The sequence below is a fragment of the Rhea pennata genome, chromosome 1 (genome assembly GCF_028389875.1).
Source record: "Rhea pennata isolate bPtePen1 chromosome 1, bPtePen1.pri, whole genome shotgun sequence".
Lineage (NCBI taxonomy): Eukaryota > Metazoa > Chordata > Aves > Rheiformes > Rheidae > Rhea > Rhea pennata.
Window position 1 is genome coordinate 102,417,655 of NC_084663.1, and position 23,626 is coordinate 102,441,280.

Below are 23,626 nucleotides of genomic sequence, written 5' to 3' on the forward strand. Positions count from 1 at the left end.
GGAGCTATTTCTTCCTGCCTAGGGGCCTAGATATTAATGGGAACCTGAGTGACAACAGAGCATTTAGAGGTGGAGATGTTGACTCTTCCTATATAAATACCAGACAGGCTTTGGGAGATGGTGGGCAGCACGTTAAAACTAATCGCCAGCCTAGCATAAAACCCACAGCACAGAAACTCTTCCATAAATCAACCTATTCAAGAACTTGCTGTCCTCAACCACCGAAAAGAAGATCTCGATACTGAGGACTGGAGATACTTAGCGAAGGTTGTACTGATCCAGGTATGCTCAAAACTTAAATTCAATGTTTCCAGTTAACAGCCAAGTCCAAGAAGTTCTCGTGCGGTAGCAGTGAAAAGAAATTGATGTTTCAGAAGCTGATATTTTTAACACTGTCTACTAATCTCTAATAAGATTTTTTTCTGTAACACCAAGTGATAAATGCTCAATTACTGAAGACCACTTTAACCAATTTCTCCTTGTTTTTTTTCAGCACCACACCTATTATAAAGGAGCAGTATTATGTAATGACTAATACTTGCAAAGATCTAAGTTACAACCTCTGCAGTGAATTCCATCTCTGACCAGGTTTGAAAACCAGGTAACACATAAGGACAAGAAAAAACAACTCAAAAGGTGGCATTGTGTGCTACACGAAAAGATGTCCCCACGTAATATTCAATCACTTAAAAGAGCATCAACATATCTGTAAGCATAGAAAGGAGAGTTTTAATTAAAATTCACAACATGAAGTTAATAACTGAATATTTATACAGACAGCCCCTAAGGGTCACTTTAAAAACACTTCCTACCCCTTCAGATGAAGTTCTATCAGACTTACTAAGTATATTCTACAGCTAAGATAAACTGTGACGAGGAGGAGCTTTTCTGGGAGAGTTAAGCATAGTTTGCCAGAGCAAACCCAGAGACTAATCAGAACAGAGCATAGTCTAAACAATAAGCAACTGGCTGTCTCCCACTAGAAGTAGGGAAAAAATGTAGTCAGAAATAATCAATGTAATAATATCAATTACAGCATTAAAAAAAAAACTATAAACATACATCTCTTGGGTACAGTCAGCATATACCTCCAAGTCCCTTTGAATGTAATTTAGATCCCTTTTCTACCACACAAACATTTTCTAATTAAAAGACTGAACTAAACCGTTCCTTGAATGCTGCCTAGTATCTAATATTTTGTGTTAGTCTGGAGGAAAGCACTTCATGTTAAGACTGAATCACATCCCATTAACAGCAGCCATACTAGCAGAGGACAGCCAGTTTTACCATAAGATTCCCACATACCCACAGGTGCATAAAAGAATAGCTGAGATTTTTCTTTCAATCAGCATTCAAGAAATGAGTAACGCTTTATCAAATATGAACTTATAAAGATTCTGACAGCTGTTTAAATAAATACATTTTCAAAGCAAGATAAAATACTGTGCTAAATACAATTAGTGTCCTGGATCAATCTATATACCAAAAAACTAAAGCAAACTACCAAATACACAAAACTCTTCAGAATATCTGCATTTTTCTCCATGCTGAACACATACCAACAACCCATGAAAAATAGTCAGCTTTTCTCCACACGAAGGCATCCTACAACAGCCTATAGGTTTAACAAATTCAAACACTGGCATTCCCTACATCCTACATAACTGCATCTACTAGGAAAATTATAATTATATGACAAAAAGTATCGAATGTTCCATACAGTGAAATGGCAGTTCAGAACGCTACCAAAAGAAAAAAAAAAAAGGTATAAAAGCTTCAGTATCTCAATTATACCACGATAACTGTGCAACCCCAGACCTCAAGCATTCAAGGTCATCCAATTAGCTACAGTATTTTATAGTTTAAACTTAGTGCCAAGGAAGGGAAAGAAAGCAGGACATTTGTTTTCATACATCAAGTGTGATCAGGCAGAAAACTACCAAAAGAAACTACAACAACAACAGAAGGACCCTAAAATCCTCCTTATGTTCCGCTTTGTCTGTGGATGCCCCGTTTCCCTTCAGCCTATATCCGAAATTCAGCTTTGATTCCCTAAACAGCGTAGCAGCAGAGGGGAGGAAAGGTAGCAGGTAGAAACCTGAAGAAATCTGAATATCATGTGGCAAACATGTCCTTCAAAAAACCTTTTTCTTAAATAAATACACACACACTTTATATTTACATATATAGATATAGTCTCTATATATATCTATGTATGTGTGTGTGTGTGCATATATATATATATATATATATATATATATATATATATGCACACACACACACACTTAATAAGTACAATCATTTCACATTTCTAGTTAACATGTAAGACCTCAAATGATTGGAGTATAGTGCTAACTGCCCTTCAACACCACTTCTCGTGCCTTACCTAGACAGTAACAGCTTCAGGATCTTGTTCAGGCAGATGATGTGCTAATATAATCCTTTAGCAAAAAAAACCCTGACCTTGCCTTTCAACTTGGTGTGTCCATTACTTTTTTCCTTAGACCATCTGTAAGTATTTGAAAGTCCCCAAAGGGGGTTATTTCCTCTAGATAGGTCTCACCCTATTTGACACACAGTCATAGCCTAATGAAATGAAATGACTGCCTCCCACAGGACCTTTTCCTACCTAAGGTACTTACACATGTCGTCTAAGCATACTTGCTTCTACATAATTATCCATTAGTCACATAAGGAAAGAATATACAACAAAAGGTATGTTTCTACCTGCCCTGAATCTTCCCTACTTTGAAATGGGTCTTTCTCTTACCTGATGAAGGTGCCCAAGGAAGGCCTGGGCCTGGGCTGTAGAGATTGTTCCTCCGACAGGCACAGGCTGCTTTTGAAAGTCCAGGCCATTTGTTTGCGTGCCTGGAAGAACACATAACATGAACTATTAGTTACGACTTTTATTCAAATCGAATAGGATTTGATATTCCTAGGTCCCTTGCTATTCTCCCATTAGAATGGAGTGGAAAAGCCCTTCAAGAAGCACAAGAATCAGAGATGTTTTTACTGAAATGAAGGAACCAGTGTCACTTCCAGACATGATAATACAGCATTTGTCAGTTGAACAAAATCAACTCCATAGTCTCCTTAATTTCTATTATCCTAATTGCCCTATGCACATCATTACCATCCTTTGCCATGGTTTGAGAACAGAATGACTGCATGCTGCTAAGATTAAATTACATTTTAATTTTGCATGCACTCTCTATCCAATAGCTGAAGACCATTTTGAGGCTCAGAAAGTAGCAAAAAGAAAGTTCATATACAGTCAGCTTTCACCAAGGACAAGGAAAATAACACTTGAGCAAGATGGAAGTACCATAAACACGTATGAACAGCTATGGGCGAAAATTTTGCTCTTTTGATTAAAAAAAAAAAAAAAACTTCAGCATTTTCATGAACATTTGTGCAGAGCTCTCATTATATAAGATAACTGACTGTGCTTGCTTTTGTTCTCATCCACTTTGAAATAGCTACAAACTGATGATTTTATTACATTTTTTTCTTCTACCTCCTAAAGGAAGCCCTAAAAAGCTTGAAAGACATGAAAGCCCCCAAACTACCTGAAATAACTCTGGTTTGTGAAAAAAATATTCAATTCTTTTTCTCAGAGTAACTATCACAGGATTCTCTTCTATAACTTCTATAACTATAACCTTTTAAGAAGCACTCTGTGTGAAGATAATAAAAATCAATATTAGCAAAAACTGTTTTTGCAAGTTGGGTATTATTACTATCTCCAGTGGCTAACAATAACAAGGGAGATTTTCAATTTATAAAACTGCGTGACATTTCTAGAACAAATGACAACATCTTAAAAATGAGGTGATTAAAATATGTAAAAATAGGTTTAGACTTGCATGTTTACACCCTAGTGACAATCATATCTTTGTTCAATGCCTATGGACAAATGTTAAACTAACTCCTACTTCAAAATTCATTCCATCATCTATGTTTTTGAGTAAAAAAAAAAAAAAAAAAAAAAAAAAAAAAAAAAAATCTAGGTTATCTACTTTCTAAGAAAGATCTGCAAAATTAAGGAGGCATAAAAATTTACTGGTAAGATACATGATCCACCAATATTTTACACAGTTGGTTTGACCTACAGTTTACATAGGAACAAAATTTCAAAGATGGGGATCACTGTTCAGTTAAATGCAGATACAGTATAGACAGGCAAGCTTGCCAGCACTTACAGAAGAGGTACCAAATATGGGCCTTTGATGTATTTTTTGTTTTGGGATGGGAGAGAGAATTTATCAATTTTCCATCACCTTCTGCGTTTTGGGCCAGGGTTTACAGACTTAAAAGTATGTTACTGCCAAAGATCCACAGACAGCTTAAAAATATTCAAGTTTTAATCATGTAAAATTATTTCTTTTAATAAGTTTTAAATTACAGTTGCATCCAAACTGAATGGAAGAACTATCACTGGCCTGAACTAGACAAATGCAACCTCAAAAATAAAAACGAAAAAAGATCTGCTAGAAAGAGCTGGAAGGGTCTCACCTACTTTTATTTTTTTCCCCAAAACTGCAAAGCTCTGTCAATGCAGAAGTCCAAAGAGAATGGGAGGATGGTTGACTAAGGATATAAAAGTCATTCTTGAGAAAATAGGTAATGTAATTAAAGAAAACAGTCTACCCCGCCTCATTTATGCTAATGCTTTGTATGAGATATTTCCTACCTGCGTCAGGAACAACACTTCTCTGCATACTGCCCTCAAAAAACACTACCCATCACAATATAAGAAAACCCAGTATGAAGCAAATATTCCTCATTCTAAGCAGAAATTCTTAAAGATCCAAACATTTTTCTTTTTCTGAGAAAACTAGCTGGAAACCTAAGCTTAAATAAAGGTATGAAGCTAGTCTAGTTAATTGTCTTCCAAAACAGCATCAAATCATGATACCATATGCGAAGAGCACTGCCGTGCATGTGTACAGAAATAGTCCAGTTAGCACTTTGGCTGACTCTTCAAGTGGAAATGTGAAACCGTTCTACTAAGGTTGACAGTTTTGAACAAATTGAGTTCCAAGTCTGAGCTAAAATCTCCACAGGCCCAAAAACCAGCTTAGACAAGTGCTGAGAGAAAATAACATTATCTTTAAATTGATTCTTGGAGGATCAACACTCTCTCACCGATGTCCTCAAACCCATCCCTTTACAATATACCCAAGTCAAAGAAGTCCCACACCCTGCCGTTCACTCTCTGCTCTACTTGCATCTTAAGCTTACTATCTGAAAATAGAGTGTCACCTCCCTTTTGCACATAGCCTTAAGTTTTAGAAGGAACGCTACCACATCTCCTTGCATTTATCACAAGATGCCTACATCTTTTGAAGAACAGTGGGGAAAATAAACTTTGCGTCTAGCATGCAAGAGGCTTTGCCCCTAGGATGCTCAGAAGGACACGATACTCCTCCTGTGGAAGCCAAGAAATTGGAGAAGGACACTGGAAGATGGAGCTCTCAGATGCAGAAGGTCAGCACACTGTAAGGGACGAAAGAAGCACAGTGCCACTTCTACTCAAGGTTAAATACACAGACATGATGATTAAAGATATGGCAGATGCACGGCCTATCTCTTCTTAACAATCACAAGTATTTACAACTTTTCCATCTCCATCTCAGCTCCCACAGAACTGTTGGAGGAGATCTAACAGCTCATCAGCACCTATACATATATACGTGTGTGTGTGTGTGTGTGTGTGTGTGTGTGTGTGTGTATATATACACACACACACACGTATATATATGTATATATCCCAGATATATATATATGTATCTAGGAGCTCTTCTTGCTCCCCGATATATTGTTCCTGTTCTACTCCCTCTGATACTTTATGGACCTTGCAGTAAGTTAATTCAACTTGCTAGCTGAAGAGAGGACTATTCATGTGAACTGTTCCCTCTCGGTTTGAGGCAAGTTAGTGCTTTGCCAGAGGAGTAAGACCAATTAACTTAGCCAAGGGTCTGACAAGCAGCAGGTAGTGCAAAGCAGTGGATAGTACTGCACAGAAAGGGAAGTCAGGGAGATGGTAATAGGAAAGCAAGCCCTCCCTGTTCTCAGTGGCAGAAAGCTCTTAGACTGAATCAAGCCAGAATATGAAATTTCATCCTTCTAGTCCAATGCAATTTAAGCAGTCTTAAATTATGCCATAAATTGAGCCAAGTGATGAGCAACTTCAGGAAGCTGGTTTGGAGGAAAACTAAACGCAACTAATTTTCAGCAACTCAGGTTTTTGAACCGTGTTGCTCAGTACTATTGCAGGCTAGCAGCAGCACAAAGAAAAGAATAAAAACAGAAAGAACCAAGGTACCTCAAATTTGGATTACTTGGGATCGTGCCTGCAGAGTATGAAGGTAGGAAGAAAACGGAACAGGTAAGGACGTAATGCAGCAGCAATTAGGAAAAGAATATATACTTTCAAAATCCAAGGTCACAGTTATCACAGTTTAGGTATATTTGGAAAACTACACAAGAGGAGGAGGAATGAGGGACTGCAGGTCTGGGGAGGTGTCAGTAAGGTGCAAGAAAGGATGCAGGAAGGGAAGCAGAAGGGAAAAGTTGAGTAAGTAGGTACCTGCACTGTGCTCTCGGTGTCTCCCATCATCCGCACTACATTTACCCCTCCTCCTCAGCTCAGAAAAAGGAGAGCTGCTTATTGAGTCCTCCCATTCCATTAACGTGAGTCCTGAACACTTAGCCGGGGGGGGGGGGGGGGGGGGGGAGGGAGAAGATCCCAACTACCTAGAAGTCATTGATTCCTAATCAACATAATTTAAACATATAATTCTGATATTTGGTTAAAAATTTAGCTGTGAACACATGCTTCACAGTGTCTCTTCCATAGGCTTTCCTTTTATGGAAAATGGAAATCCAATCTCAGGAAATGAAGCACTGAAAGAAGAATATTTAGAACATTTCTTTCAAACTACACTTTCAAAACTTATTTTTGCTGCCTATGTCAATGCATGTTACAGACTATAGTTTTCATAGAAGTTATGTCTTTTGCTTTCCAAGGCAGATACTTTAAAGTACTGCACCTGCACATCATTGAAAAAGTAACAGGCATTAAACAAAAAAAAAGAACAAAAGGTTGAATAGTTTTGGACAATGTTGCAAGCTCAATAAGGAAAAAGAAAGGCTATCAGTTTGCTGCAAGATAGTCTTGCTTTTCCTTCTCTTTTCCAGTAGATACTATGTGGACTGTATAGACATGGCCAAAGATTGGAAAAGATTTGTGTAATTCTGCAGTACTGGAGATCCGTTCATTGAATCATGTTCTGACTGAAACAGTCAGCCAGCACAAGACTTTTTTTTTTTTTTTTTTTTTTCCTCCCTCTGAAATACAGGTTACTTTTTCAGATGCTTAAAGTAGAATAAAATTAGCATGAAAATTCAAAAGTAAAAATTTGTTTCAGGCATTTTGTTGTGATCATCTATTCAGGGGACTTTGTTCTCTGAATAGTCTGTGTTAGAAGACAGAACCCTAGTTTGCTAATTTCCATGAAAATTAGCTATTAACTCACAGAACTTCTGATTAAGTCATCTTTACCAATGGCAATCATATTTTTCCTGAAGCCACTAGCTCTGCCAGATGCAAATTTCATGCACTATAGTAATTTCTCCTGAAATTGTCAAGTTGCATCAGCTTACTAGAGGTTTGAAAGAGCAATGACTCAAATAAACATCCACTGGGGATTAATAGACAGACTAGCAGAGCTTACACATGACACTCAAGTGACTTACAAACCTCAGTGGAAAACAAGTGGAGTTATCTAAAAGGTACAAAAATAAGAACTCAGTCTTCCTAAAATATATCTTCATGCATTTAACATCCTGTACACTCAATGGCACTTCCAGCCCCATAGCATTTAAGTAAAGGGTGACTTTTTACCAAGAATGCACAGAACCTAGAACCATAACTTAAGTTCCCTGGTCAGAAACCTGAAGCTACATTGCATGAATATTCCTTTCAGGGTTTAAAAATCTACCACTTGACTAATGTAATTGATGTTTGAGCCTCCAGAGAACATCACGAATGTTATTAACCACTACTTCCAATGACTTATGAGCACTACATGTAAAAACAAAATAAAGACTGCAGAACTAAGAGATTTCAAAAATTCTAGACTCCTTTAGATTACATCATTTAAAAATTCAATAAAATCTCAAATGAATGACTGGGAACATTTAAACTGGAGAAGCAATGCTTGCGAAAGGTCCAAACAAATGCCATCAAGAGAATAATCAAGCACTTGTAATAAAGCAGCCTTAGTATTAGAATATAAAAACTACAGGCACTCTATCTCCTGTTGTGATAAAAGTATCTATGTGCAGCTTCATAATTCAGCAATTTCTTTATACTGTTACCACTGTCCTTACGCTGATGATCTATTTGCCTCAGTACAGCAAAGCTACCAAGGCAGAGTGAATACTTATGTGATAATGAACTACCTAAAAACAAACTAATTCTTCCTCTTTAAGAATTTAATTTAGGCAAAACTTAAAAGTTAAAGTTGCATTCAAGGACATCCATCAGGAGAGGCACTCTTTAGAGAAAGCGTATGCACGGAACTGTGGTCAAAGTTTTTCTTAGAACACATCTCTAGTTACAATGATTTTATGGAAAAGGGAGATTTAAAGCCATTGTTCTCTTGATGCTATCTATGACTATGAAATATTTACAGCCTGTAGGTTTTTGAAAATAATGCTTTTATATCATCCTAAAAGAGTATTAAATTAATTATAAATCATTTTTGTACAAGAAAGGAATGATACCCTCGTATTACCAATACAATTGAAATTATAAAAACTGAGATGTCAGTAACAAAAACCACATTGATAAGTGAGCTGAATCCCTTTTGACTGACCCCCTCTATTGGCAGAAAACATTCAGCCTCTTGGATCAGTATTGGAAACTGTCAGTTACTGTTAGCTGTAAAGCACTGTAAACAGAATGAGGAGATAACAGTGCAAAATGCAATAAATTGTTAATTTCATCATAGTTTGAGTCAAAAACTCTTATTATCGAACAAGAGGAGAAAAATTATTTTTCCCATGGAAGGAAGCTAGACCTCTCTCAAAGCAACAGGAACAAGTTTCTTCAAATTAAAGACTCCTCTGCCCAAAGACTATCCCGAGCTCTGAGAAAATTCTATATACTTTTCAGAATTGTCATTTCTCTTGTTTCCAAAATGAACCTTAAATGACCTCCAGAAAAGAATTAAGTCATGTGATTGAGTTACAGTGGCTTTGAAAGCTTCTTCAAGGGCTTATAAAACTTAGCCACATCTTCAGAATGTGCCAAAAGGTGCAACCCAACAACTTCCTCTGCCAAATTTCAAGGTTCTGTTCTAATACATGAAGACATTACAGAAAAGGTCACTAACATTTTTAGCGTTGAGAAATGATGTTTTCTCCCTTTGCCTTGTTCTTGAGAACTGCTGCAATAGCTTGAATGAAGTCTAAAATGGAAACAAGATCAGCCAATGGCCCACATCCACCATGGAAAATTTCAACCCAAAAAGAAAGTGCCGGCGTTAGAGGCAGCTGAAGGTTGGTTCTGAAAGGAAAGGACGAGACGGCTTTATGGAGAGCTGCGGCCACCAGGCTTTCCACGCTATCAGAAACATTTCAGATAGAGGAAGGGGGGATGGGGACTACTATGTACATATTGATGATGCATGAGTAGTGCTCTGCATACACTAGGGTTAATGATTTATTTTCAGTATATTGTGACAAGCAGTATTCAAATCTTAAAAACAGTAGTCGTTTAAAAAAAAAATCTGTAGATTGGTGAAGAAATTTTGTTTTTCACACCCATTCAATTCCATCAGAAAGTATCTGTGCACTAAGACACTATTTCTTACCTGTGTTCCCATCCCCACTCTCCATTGATGGTTTACTGGTTTCTGACGGATTGTTCATTCTTGAGTCTGCATTAAAACAGAAGTGAAAGATATAAAGTAACAGGGTAAAAAACAAACAAACAAAAAACTCCATACCTATTGATATCCTCTTGTCCAAAGAGTAAAGTGCAGAACACACCAAAAACGTGATATGTACTCTATCCTAATTCAGCTTATCATGCAACAAAAAAACATGCCCAGAAGCAGAACAAAACACCGGGTTTTCTGGTTAAATGCTGTTTCAAATTATCTCCGTCATCATTCACATATGTGAAAACATGGTGTTAAGGGAATAAAAGATAGAATGTTGGATGGCAAAGATAGGTAGGACTTACTAATTTTCAGCACAGTGAAACAATCATAGAAGCAAAAAAAACAAAAGAAACAATAACTACATAAAGATTCAGAAAACATTAAGTCAGACCACCACGGTCCACATTATTTTTCCATAAGAAAAGGAAATCCAGTTGTTATAATTAAACAGATGCAATTATCTAAATGTTTATTTTATAGGAATGTCACTGATATTTTTAGTTGATATTTCCTACATATTTTTAATATCTAATAATTTAATATCTCTTCCTTCTCCCTCTGAATGAATCTATTGACAATTCTGCTCTCAGTTTCAAAGCTTATCAGCTGAATATAGTGCAATGCAGAGGGCTTTTCCAGATGGCAGACAGAGAATATAGTTCCCTTACATAGGAATCTATACAGATGTTCTCTATACAGCATCAGCTCTCTAGCTTATTACCTCCTCATTCCCTGCCACTAACCTCAGCATACCACATTATCACAAACCATAATTATAAAAAGAATCTGAACACAGACCAACTGATAAAATGAGGTATAAGCAAATCCTTAAACCAATTCTTCCATTCCCACAACCAGTTAAATACAAGCTCAATGACCTAAAAATGAATCTTTTAGTTCAGGATATCCTCTTGCTAGGTATACTTAATGTGACTGATTGTCTGCTTCCATCAAGGCAATAATTTCCAAAATACCAATAGGCTGAAGAGGAATACAGTAACAGTATTAAATGCTGTAACTTTTCCCCAAATATTTCCAAGGATTCTTGGATTCTTCACTGCTTGACAGTCTGCAGGAAAAATAAAAATGAGAATCTGGTCTATAGCTATGTATTAACACCTGCTATTGCCCAGAGGAAACTGGTGTCATCCTCAGGATGACAGAGCCAGGGAAAGGTAATACCAGTATGAACAAAACTCAAGGAACAAATTAGTTAATGCCTGAACAAAGAGTCGCACTGAATTTTTCCTGGAAGTAAGAAGCAGACAGAAGAGCCTATATGAGAGAAAAGATAGAAATCACTTCAAATTTAGAGGAACTTCAGCATGCTCTAAGGAAAACCAATTTAAGGCGTACCAGTATTTTTAAAACTGACATAATTTTCCCCATAAACAAACATTGCAGCTGAACCAAGTAGGGCATGGAAAATCCGGAGGACTACAACAAAAGGGAACCTTTTCCTAACAAGGTAATTCAGCTTCTTCAGAGTATCAACTAGTCTCAAAAAGTTTTTACTGACTGTGAGAAAACTTGTTGAATGTCAGCCACATATAAAAGATACCTCAACTGGCTTGAAACATGCCCCCATCAAAGTTACTCTCATTATAAAGGCAGATGCGTTACACTGCTTTTTCAAGCAAGGAGCAAGAGGAGACAAGCACTCAAACAAAATGCTCCTGCCCACATTTCAGCAAAAGGCTGGACGTTTTGCCCTGTTCCTCACAAGATCTTCTTAGCGGATTCAAGGTAAGAGTTCACCATCTCAACAGACAGCTCTCTCAAGGCTGCAGACATAGAAAATATTGCTTCCTAATTCCTTATTTTATTATTTTTCATATTTGTATAGCATGAGATAAGTTACAAAAGGAGAGAATATGGTTCTACTGGCCATACAGAAAATAGGTTGCTTGGGCTGCTACTCCTTGCTGCTGGATCTGTGCACAAAACAAATTTAAATTATGTTTTTATGTAGTAGTTGTGCATTCCTTAAATTGAGTTTATTGTTGTAGTAATGGCACAGCACATTTATTTAAATTGATTGTAGGCAACATTCATTTGATAGCATTAATTTGTTCCTTGACACACCACTGGCTACTGAAATTAGTTTAGGTTCAGAGAAAAGTTAATGGGAGACTTCTCTTCAGACCCCAAGATGAAGAGTGCTCATCCAGCAGGAAAATGAGCAAAGAGAGCCTGTAAGTCCAACATATATATTTTTGTGGAAAGTGAGCTAGCTTGCTGGGCTATTGGATGGAAGATACAATTTAGCGTACAAGGACAGTGTGAGCTCATGATAGGGCTGATCACAGAAGGGGAGAGCACAGGTTCACAAGACCATCTATCAGGAACATGGGATCCATTCACTGATCGACTTTTAGAAGCTGTTGCAAGGTAAAAGCAAAGCTGAGCCTCCTGTGCTACTTTGCTGCAGAAACTGAAGTCCTGGAGCCACCATGCAGGATACTAATGGTAGTTTAAGCAAGCAACCCTGGAGAGGGACGGGACTGAGCTGTGCACAATCCTCCAGGGCATGCAGTGAATATTCCCTCTGTACAAGGTGGCTCATACAGCTAGTGCTTAGAAAGTACCTTTTGCATGACCAGCAAGTTGGCAAAGGACAAAGTTAACAGTTGTACAGACCCCCTTCCATAGAGCGACCTAGAGATGGCTTTCTGTCAGGCCGTACTGCAAAATAAACCCTTTTAAAAAGGGTCTTCAGTGTTTGATAGTACAAGGCATAACAAAGTTCACCCAAGTAGAAGCGACTAAATCAAGAATGTTTTATTATGAAGATTCATCCTTGACACGGACATCAAATAATACTACTAGAAAAAAGCAGCAAGCCTGATGAAGAAACATCATTCTAGCACTGCTGAGGTTCAAAATAAGGATAGCATCCATTATTTCACCAGCTGACTATTTCTTGTTCAATATGGGAGCTTTCTGCACGGAAAACATTAAGAACAGTGCTGCTATTCCCATGGCTGCAAATAGTATGACATACATCTAAAGCAGAAAACTGCTACCAGCAAAATACGTATATACCTGCAGGTACAGAACCTACAGATTCATTACACAGCCAATAAAATAAGATGATTTGGTTTAAAGCTCAAAGCTCATAAGCTTTCTGATTGAATTAAAAGAATAACCTAAATAATGAATAAATGAAGAGAATAAACAAATGAAATAGGCTAAAGAAAGTCTTAATGCCCTCCCCCTCCCCTTCTTTTAGACCTTTCTTGGGTTTTAAATAAAGGCCCTAGGCTACAAGTTTCTGCCAACATTATCTAAAAACAAACTTCACAGGAGGAAGGATCGAAAGCAGCAGGTGCATGATTGAAATCAAACTCTCAGGAGCAAATACATTCAGCATCGCTACTCTGCTAGCGGAGCCGAGTGTGACACAAGGCAGCACTGTGCCAGGTTTTCACAGTCCCTCAGTAATGTTTCAAAAGGTATTCAAAAGAAATAAAAAGCAAATACTGGACAAACCTGGAGTATTCAGAATTGTGCCTATCTAGTAAAACATAAAAAAAAAAAAAAATCTAAATACAGAATTTCATTAACTGTTTCATTTCACCCATTACTGTTATAGTGCCTTATATTCCATCAGAACCAATATAAATGATTCACTGATCCACATGGAAGAACAAAAATTCAACCTGAGTGAAAAGATACTAAACACTCAGTGAATCACTTGGAAGCTTACAGTAGGAATTCATTTTCAGAGAACCACTTCAAGTTCAGAAACAATTTTTGGACGTCTGCTTTAAGATGTATTGTCTTCAATCATCTATGACCTTTTATAATGGAATCAAAAGAAAAAGGAATCTTTATCTTGGGCTTTGGGGAAAGAGCTTTGAAAATAAACACCTTCTGTCAAACTGGGACAATCAATTATTACAAATAAAAATTACACAAAGAAGAAATTACAGCTTGTCTGCTCTGTAGTCCTAATGGAATCTCAGCTCTGCAAATACATTATCTCAGTAACCTTAGGCACAGCTTACAACAGTATCAATGGCAACTACTGTGGACTCCACCTTATTTTCTATTATGCATGAAGAACCTTGCTATTACATTAAAACTACACAAACATAATATACGTTCTGCTGGGGAATGGCTCAATGCAGCTAGTAAATTCTTTGAGCCTGGGACTCGCTCTCTTATTTTTGGTTAATGTTTTAATATTCAGAACACATGGATATGCAAGTCAAGTCCTCAGCCTCAATGCCTGTTAGAAGCCAAACGTTTCTCAGATTAAAATCCTAAATGGGAGAAGTCTGTATTAATATTACCCAAGCCTAACAGCAACTCTCTGCTGCACAGAGGAAAAGGAGTCTCCTGGATTGAAAAAAAAGGGGAAAATACATATATTTCCCTTATATAGCTATATACATATATATGTGTGTGCGTGTGTGTGTGTGTGTGTATACATATATACATAATATATATCAGGGAGTTACTTGCTGGCATTTCACTGGTGAGCTTCAGCCTTACCCATACCTTCTCTAGTCTCTGCATATGTGATTAAGCTTCTATGCATAGTCAACCTCACACCCTCTATTTCCATATTAAACGCTTATAAGAAAGAGCTGAGCTGGTACCCACCTAGAACGTAGTCGCTGCAGTCCAGCATTGCTGCGGTATCCTCTACAGGTTCAGACAGTCCAAGGAAAGGGAGAATGACAATTTCTATCAAATCTACACTACTGCTCTCAACCGAACAAGCAAGGGAGCGGGGAGATGGGGGAAGAAACACAACTTCAGTTACACCATAGCAATCTTCAACCGAACAGGGAAACTTCAGTTGCTCTGTGGAGTTTTAGTCTCTCCTACTAGCTGTGTCTGACATTGTCAAGGCGACTGAAGCGTGAAAAGTTCCCCTTTTTGTAATAAAATAGAAACAAAGATTGCAGCTGGCAGTTTCCATAATGAAGCTTAATCAGTATGCGCCTGATTAGGGCCTTATGCAAATCTCCCCTCGTTAGCACAGCAGCCAGCACTTTGAAGTCCATGAACAATTCATTTGCAGAGTACACTGAAAGCACTCCCTGCATAATTTAAATTGTGGTATAAATATTTATCAGCTCATTTGCATATTAATTGGCAGTGCATGAAGGGAAAAATTATCTCCCGAGTGCCAGCATAATAATTAGGGAACAAAATGAAATTTCTTCCAATAGCTTGCCTTCCCAGCCCTAACTCGAGCACAGTACCACAGGGGAGCAGCGAGGGGAAGGAGACAGAGTTCTGTTCAAATGCCACCGAAATGACACGTACAAATTAGAAACAACTCTACAGACTTAAGCACCTTTAATCTTATTCCTGCTGGCAACAATAACTTCAGTAATAAAGGGGATTTGGAAAAAAAGCTTTCTGCACAATCCAAATAATCCCGAGAAAACAATTAGCAAGGTAGAAGCTGAACGCAGAGCTGTCAAACCGGCGCTCGCACATCTGTGCAGACTTTTCCACATCCTAACACGAACTGTCACAAGACGGTGCTAGTCAGCGAGGAGGGTAACACTCAGGCAAGGAAACAGCACAAGTCTTTTTAAATGGCTAAAGAGCTTGGTGATTCATTATCTGGTAATCCCTTTGCAACGGCCAAGTTAGCAGCAGTGGATATGTCAAGTATTGTGCAACATTTGACACCTGCTAATCTATCCCGAGTGAAATCAGAATGGATTTAGTTTTATACTTCCCAGTGACTTCCCAGTTAAGAAAAGAAAAAAAAAAATCACCACACACAAAACCTCCCCTACTGTTAACCTCGTCCACAAGTATACACAAGATAGCCAAACAAAGCTTGCTATGGAGTTGGGATTTTTTTAAAGGGACACTTTAAACCTAGGTTGCATCTTTGAACCACCTGTGATAATCAGCATACTTGCTACTGGACCATAAAACATGCTGAAGGACTGGAGAATAGAAAAGAGGCTTTAGTCTACAGAGCCATCAATCCCCCTGTGGGCCACAGAATTAAACGTGCTAAAGAACTATAACCCTAGATTAAGCCGTTTTAAACAGTTTGTTTACCATTCAAATTTCAGCTTCCAAAACAGCAAGAGCATTTACATAGAAAATAAAGTGTGACACATACATCGCAACACTTAATATTCCACAATCTCATCATGGACAAAAAAAGTGTGACAATCAATGCTGAGAACTGCAGGGCTGGACCACCCACCTACAGATTTTAATATGAATTAAATAAATGTGTGCGTGTGTATAATTAATTAAATAAATGTGTGTGTATACACACACACACACACACACACACACACATATATAAGCTAGCTGTACTTTTCTCCTCCTGATTTCTGAAGTGAATTCAAGCACCATCTCTTCAAACTAGAGAGCGAGCAAGACAGAAGGGACTTCTCAGTCATCTGATACTGACTGAAATTTATTTCCATGCTTGACCTCTTCTTCTGTTTAGGTTTGTATCTCTGCTTAACACAAGACGTTCCCCACTACATATTTAACATGAGCGATCTCCGCTTGAAAAAAAGGTAAGAAGGGAAGCTGTTGCTAACTGCAGAGACACATGTGCATGCTGAATAGGTTGCCCTAATAGCTTGTTTCCAGCCTGGTTTTCTACTCATTCAGGTGTCCTTGTTAAGATCTCTGTGGTACGCCACCATAGCTCAGAGACCTTTGGCAAACTGCACTCTTCCGTGCAAGCATTTGGAGTGCGCTGTGAGATGACCCATTTGCTCCATCAGTAGAGTTTGGACACAAACAGTACAATAAGCCAAGCACTTCTCAAAGCAAGTGCCCGTTTTATTATCAGCTAAGCTCTTGGCAGCCAGTAGCAGGGTAAGATGACAGTAGTGCTGTCTTTGGGATCTTTCACAAATGAGAGTCTGAGCTGAGCTGGTTGAACACAGGTGCAGTATCAAAAGCAGATGAATGCAGGAAGTGACCGTTAAAAGCAGGCATGTGTAGTGATGGATGACTTCTATCAAATAACAGAATAAGCAAACAGTAAATAAAGGCCAGGGAAGGATGTCCCTGAAGCTGTGTTAGTAGATGTTCTGATGGTACCATGGTGCTAGCCATACCATCAACATCACCTTGACAGCTAACAAGGAAAAAACAAAAGTTTATTCGCTATTCCTGATTGTGTATGAAAAGTTGACTGACACAAAGATACATTTGAACTGCAACCTCTATTAACCTGCTTATCAAAACAAAACCTTATAAATTGACTACCAAAACTAAACTCAGCAAAACACACATACTTTTCTTCCAGTGACCACTCTAGTCTTTGACAATTTTATTATCTTTCTTATTACCTAAGTGCAAAATTTTTGGCCAAATAACTATAGTTACATTAACTTCCGTATCTTCTCACTTCAAAAAAATGCTTTTGCTTTGCTGTTTCTCCCACTGACATGCCATTATTTATTCAGTTCTAGTGTCTATACTTGATAAAGTTGCTTACCTTTTCGAAAGGAAACCTCATTTTCCCCCTTCAGGCTACGTGGTTCACCTGCTTTTGTGTCTTCTCTTTTATTCTTTCTAATTTTCCCCCCATTTATTATGCCCAATTCATAGATTGTAAGTTTGTTAGGACATAATCTGTATGATGTCCTCAAAACAAAATTATTACCCAATGTCATATGTGTGTGTGCATACACATTTTTAAAAAAGTAAATGATATAAATAGCAATGGTTATTACCAACTACAGGGAAAGGCTGTTTAAAACCTTATTCTTGATGGTATCTGTCTCTCTCTTTTTAAAATTACAAATAAGGCAGAATTAAAGACAAAATTATTATCAATATTCTTCCATTAAAATACCTTTATGGGGTGGGGGGGGAAGAGAAATCTTCATTCTTATTTAGACATGTTTCCATATATTAATGAAGTGTCAATTACTACATGCCCTCAATGACAGCTAGGATATTTCTGCCGCTAGGCAGCTCTGTTTGACAAGTGTGACCTTTATAAACTTCCCAGGCAAGCCTTCTCACACAACATGGCAACACTACCCGATAAACCACCCATACATTAGTTCATTTTCAAACAGCGTACTTGGAATGATGCAAGGAAATGGAATATGCTATTTACCATAGCTTACCAGCATACTGCCTTCATTAGTGTATCAGCCTCTGCTATATTTTATCCTGGAGAACTGCTGAAAAAGATTGGTCACAGAAGCTTTGAAAGTAGCGCATGGCTAGCACTGTGTCAGCGAACCCAGGAAATATTTAGAGTAAGACTGCTTTCTATATGTCATGTCAGCCAAGAACAGTAGACAGGCACTAGCCCTAAACTCGCATTACACAGAGCTACTACATTTTAACTCGAGACATTTACCTTGTGGAATGAGGCTTGGAAATGAAACCTAACAAAAATTTCATCAACCAGAGCTCCACAGCATTGTAAAAAACATGACACACTTCAGTAAAATAAACAGTTATTAAAGGTGGCACAATCCTCTTTGAGTAATTATGGACAAACAGCAGTTAAAACTGCAACTAAGCTCTAATTTTAGGTACAATCTTTGACTTCATCAAAAAATTGATTTTATCTGAAAATTGCTAAGCTTGTGCTAAAACCCAAAGGGTAGTTTTCTGGAAAAGTCAAAATTGGCCTGGTTTAGAATTAGAGGTCATCACAAAATTAGTATGAATTGAAATTATCGTCTATATCTAATTTTACTTCTCTCTCACAAACTCCAAACATGATTATTCTTTCAAACTTTTCATTATATAAATAGTCTTTCAAAATTCTTTCACATACCTTATTTGAACAAGATCAAGCCTAGGGATGGCTAAACAAGAGCAGCACAGGACTACAGACACTCCCAAGTACTCACGTATCAGTAATAGAGTTTTGTTGTGCTGGTTTTTTTTGTTTGTTTAAATCTGACAGCCATTTCTTGTCTAGAAGGTAGTAACTATGTTTAATAAAATCATCTTCATAGCAAGAAAACCACGACCATGTCAAACTTGTAGCACATTGCAACCATACGGGAAAGAGTTAAAAAATATATATATATATATATTAGTGGCAGGGAAGGGAAAGAGGAAAATAAAAGAATGGCACTCTCATCCAAAGTGCTAGTGTTACAGTTTTCACAAGTAAACTGGGCCTTATTTAAAACTCATGTCTAATGCAATCATCCTGGCGCATCAGCTGAACAGTTCTGCCCTCCCCTCTCCGCCTACAAGTTAGAGCATATAAGAAAGTATCAGAATTATACCCACATAAAAGGGTTTTTTTCATTCTGTTGAATGTTATCTTTTCAGAAGCAAAGGATACCAATTCAGTGCAAGTCTAGCAAGTCTGCAACACAGTGAACCCTTTGTGTTCAAAAACACAACTTTGATACATAAAACAGCCATAACATTTACTTAGAAATCATGGAGTATTTTGAAGAGTAACGAACATTGGCTTTTTATATCTTTTGATTTAAGAACTCATGTTTCACTCATATTATGTTTTCAAGGTTTTCATCACTACCACATAATGGCTTGAGATGCTTTTATTTTTTACACTAACCGCCTAAGTGTGTCATAAGCACTGACACCAGGAACTTGATTCAAAAAACTCAAACTCAGAATATCATTACTATTTGAAAAGAGCAGATTTGGGTTATTTAACTAGCACACTGCACCTACCACAGAGCAGTACCACCGTAACAGTTTTTCCATAGTTGCAGGAAGGCACTCACCTGCTTCTACTTCAACTAAAAATTAACAAAAATTGAGCAAATCACATTTTGATTCTACCACACCTAAGGCGTGAATTCACACTGTTAGAACTGATACTCATTTCCTAGTAAACTTGCACATAAAAATAGCATTACAAGGTTATGCAAGAATCTTTTTATCATGCTATAAAACTATTTTTTAAATGTAAATACTTGAAGGGAGACACCCTTTTGAGCTTTTATTCACACACATATATACGTGGGTCTCACTTTCCTTTCAAGTCACTCATTCGTCAAAGCTGGAATACTTTCCACGTACAAATATTAAACATCTGGAGCACATGTGTATGATTTAGTAAACATGTTTTATTATTTAATTACTTCTACAAGATCTTCATGCCCTACATTGCTTCTCAGGAAAGCATTGCAGGAGACAAAAGCAGTAGAGAAAGACTGTGAAACGAAGATTGACGCGAAATTACATCAGCAAAACGCAAGGGAGGGCTGAGGAACCGCACCTGTAAAAACTTTGAAAATTTGACAAAAAACTACCTAAGAACACCCTGTCTGCCAAACAGCACTGCTGGGAGTCTAAAAACTGCGAAAGCTTGCGGGCTTTCCCGGGACGCTGCAGAAGCAGGAGCACTCCTATGCACCAACCACCCCAGGATGGCGTGGGGGGACGACCCCAAACTCCCTCTCGGGGAAGGGGCCAGGTCCCGCTCGTGGACCCACGGGGCTCCCAGCAGCTCCTTGCCCATGCACAGAGGTGGTTGCCTCTTTACGGTCACATGCTGTGATGACGTTTATGGGAACCCATTTTCCACCCATGCAGTAGCTGCTGAAAGCATTATTTTCCATTCAAATGCAAGCCTAAGCACAATTTGTGCCACCAAACCCAGGGGATCTTTAACTATTCTGCCCACACACCCCAAACAAGAAAGACTGCATCAATACTGTTAGTTTCTGACTGTTACTGCAAAACACATTAAAAATACCAAGGACTGCTCTGGAGTAAAATGAATATTTTCAAATATGTAAATCATAGCACAGTTATCTGAGCATATATGAACACTACTTATGTCAGGCTCAAATATTTAACCACAGTATTTGTTTTAGCAGCTGCATGATCTACTACATTTACGAAATATCCCTGTATGCGCATTCCAAAAAGCATTAGTCTTCCCAACCTGTGTCCAGTCACATAATGAGGACAGGCTCTCAGAACTTAAAAATATTATTTTCAAACTTACCTGTAAGTGAAAATATAATACATTACACAAACATACTGTTTCCCTTTCCTCTACATTAATAAAGTAGTAATTACTAGTCTAGTTTGATGAATAGGGGTCTCTACAAAGAATAGACTAATTCTGTATATGACTTAACAACCATGCAATTCAGGCTCAATTCAAATCTCAGGAGTCTCCACACTACTTGTCATTAAATATACTACAGTTCACTCTCAAAATACATAAATCAAAGTCACCAGTGCATGTTTATTACGTTTTCTGCAGCAGCCAAAATTAGCAGCAGAGATAAAATGATAACTAGAGCTAAATACCAAGTGTTTAATGAACAAATTAATGGAAAACACACATGCAAAACCTTTACAGATCCTGGTGTGAACTGTGAAGTTGCACTGCTGTTAAAATCATCATTTGCAGAAACTGCTTTTCCTCTCTCTTCCTTAATAGCTATCTCAAATCTGAAGGAGGATATTGCTTTAATGCCCATAGCACATTGATCCAGACACTATTAACACCTGTAGGAACTACATAATCTGTCATGAGAATGTTTCTTTCTGAAGCTTAAACTATTTGATTTCAAAAAGGAAAAAGGCCAAATTCCAGACAGGCTGTTTTGTATGTTACAAATTGAACAAAAAAATGCCAGATGCAAGATCTGAAGAAAGAAACTGAGTTATTCACACCGCAGACACCAATTCCACCCATGAAGAAAACTATTCAAATATCTGTCGTTTTGGATGGACACAACTAACATAAGACTGCATTTGCTATCAGTCAGCTTAAAACAAAATACTGGGCATCTGGCTCTTTATTTTACAGTAATTTAGGAAATGTCAAAAGTGTCAGATTGAAAACCTCAGTGTGCCTACACATATAGGGTATTATCTACATCAGCTTTTCCAGGAAATGTTCACAAGCACAATTTTGCCCATTTTAGCAGCTATGCTACTGCTAGAGTAGATAAGGCATTGATCAGCTTTTCCAGGAAATACCCACAAGAACAGTTATACCAGCTCTGCTGTTCAAGTATAGGCAGCATTACTACCACCTCTGGCTGCATTTGCAAAGGGCTTGCTGGGAAGACATGCACATTTTATTTTCACACGTGCATACACTGGTGAAGACAGGAATGTTATCTCCCAAACAAACCATAGCAGAGGCATACTTTTCCACACTGTCCTAGTTTCTGAACTTACTTTGATTGAAGTGCTAGCTGGACAGATACAGAATAGTCTCCAAACAAATTCACGATCTAGACTGAAACCCTGCACCGGCCCCACTTGCTGGAGTCCTGTCTGGCCCCCCAAAGGACTAAGCAACAGAATCCATCTGGGTTAAAACTAATCAACACAAGGAGGAAAATCTTAATCCAGATCAGTTCCCTGGTCCCAAGGGAGAAATGTTGAGGCTGTTAAAGCACAGAGGCGGGAACATACAACGGGGTCCAGGCAAGACTGCTCCAGCAGCAGCAGCTTAGCCCCTCTGCCATGCTACAGCCAAACCCACTCCCATGCCACGGTCTCACCTTCCGCATTGTGGCACACAACTGATGTGACAAGCTGAACATATTCAGAATTTAAGATTTAAATATTCCATTTAAATTAGAAATGTTCCCATTTAGAAATTCTTTTAACATGAAACTAATTTAAGCAAGTGGTTTTTTTGCAACTGGAAAAACTTTTGTCTGGAAAAACTTCAGAATCCAACAACAACTACCTATTGGCCATTTGTGACGTTGACTCTCAGTCCTAATGTTGATAACTCCTATCAACTAATAACTCTACAGTAACTCTACAGACTAAACTATAGCAACTAAAGAAGAAAAAGTACACCTAGAGATATCTAACACACACACACACACACACACAAAAAAGACCACCTCATGTTGTTCTGCAGAGCTGCTACAGGCTGAAAGGCTGTAGGGAGAACGGAATCATCTCAGATCAGATCAGATCAGATCACACTAAAACAGACCAGAGCAGAAAGGTTTAGGTACACAATCAACCATAAACCATCAGAATTTTTAAAATATTGTGGTTATCTCAGATTTCTCAAACTTCTAAGCCTATTAATCAGAAAACATTTGAAAATTTCCAGAGACATTCCTGCAAAAAGGTACTAAGATAGTTTGTCAGCTCTGGGGTATGAAAACAGCAGGTGAAAAGTGAAACCCATGCAGAAAACAGCACAAAGGACAAATCAGCATACACGGCTATTCTACTCAGCTTTGTCCCGGCTTAGTTATAGGTAAGCTGACGTAGCAAGAATGAAGAAGCAAGAAAGAAGCAGAGTGCTCAGGTGCCAGGACACCATAAGCCACAGAAACCCAGCCACAAACAGCCCAAAAGCTGCCTGCTGACCACTGTGCTGCCTACTTGAAGGAAAATGTTCCATAGCCTTCTCAGGAGAAGTCACCACAGTCATCACTGAAAGTAGAGTAATTTCAGTAGTTAGAAAAATGCAGCCTAAGCTCTCCAGCAACATTCAACATTACACTGACATTTTAATACTGCACTGAGTTGCACTAAAATGCCTTCTCACAAGAAGGCTCTGTATTCCATGCTGCCTCCACAATCCCTCACCACCACCGAGAATTAACCTGTTAAAAATGCAAAGAAAGTTAGCAAATTTAGTGAGATTTGTTAGGTAAGAGACGACAATACAAGAAATCCTGCAACACGACAGTTCCAGCAAGCCTCACAATACTGGCAAAATGCACAGAAAAGGCTACAAAATTCAGAACCCT

The 23,626-nt window shown here is 38.1% G+C and overlaps 1 protein-coding gene across 5 annotated transcripts in view; it reads right to left on the bottom strand.

Moving 5' to 3' along the window:
* Positions 1-23,626, bottom strand: part of POU2F1 (POU class 2 homeobox 1) — a 109,166-nt gene that overhangs the window by 35,627 nt on the left and 49,913 nt on the right. For all 5 annotated transcript variants that reach the window (XM_062572715.1, XM_062572731.1, XM_062572705.1 and 2 more), the window contains 2 exons: positions 9,888-9,953; positions 2,771-2,871 (listed from right to left, as the gene is read on the bottom strand). In XM_062572715.1, the coding sequence (XP_062428699.1) occupies positions 2,771-2,871; positions 9,888-9,953 (167 nt within the window). The remainder of the gene's footprint in view (positions 1-2,770; positions 2,872-9,887; positions 9,954-23,626) is intronic.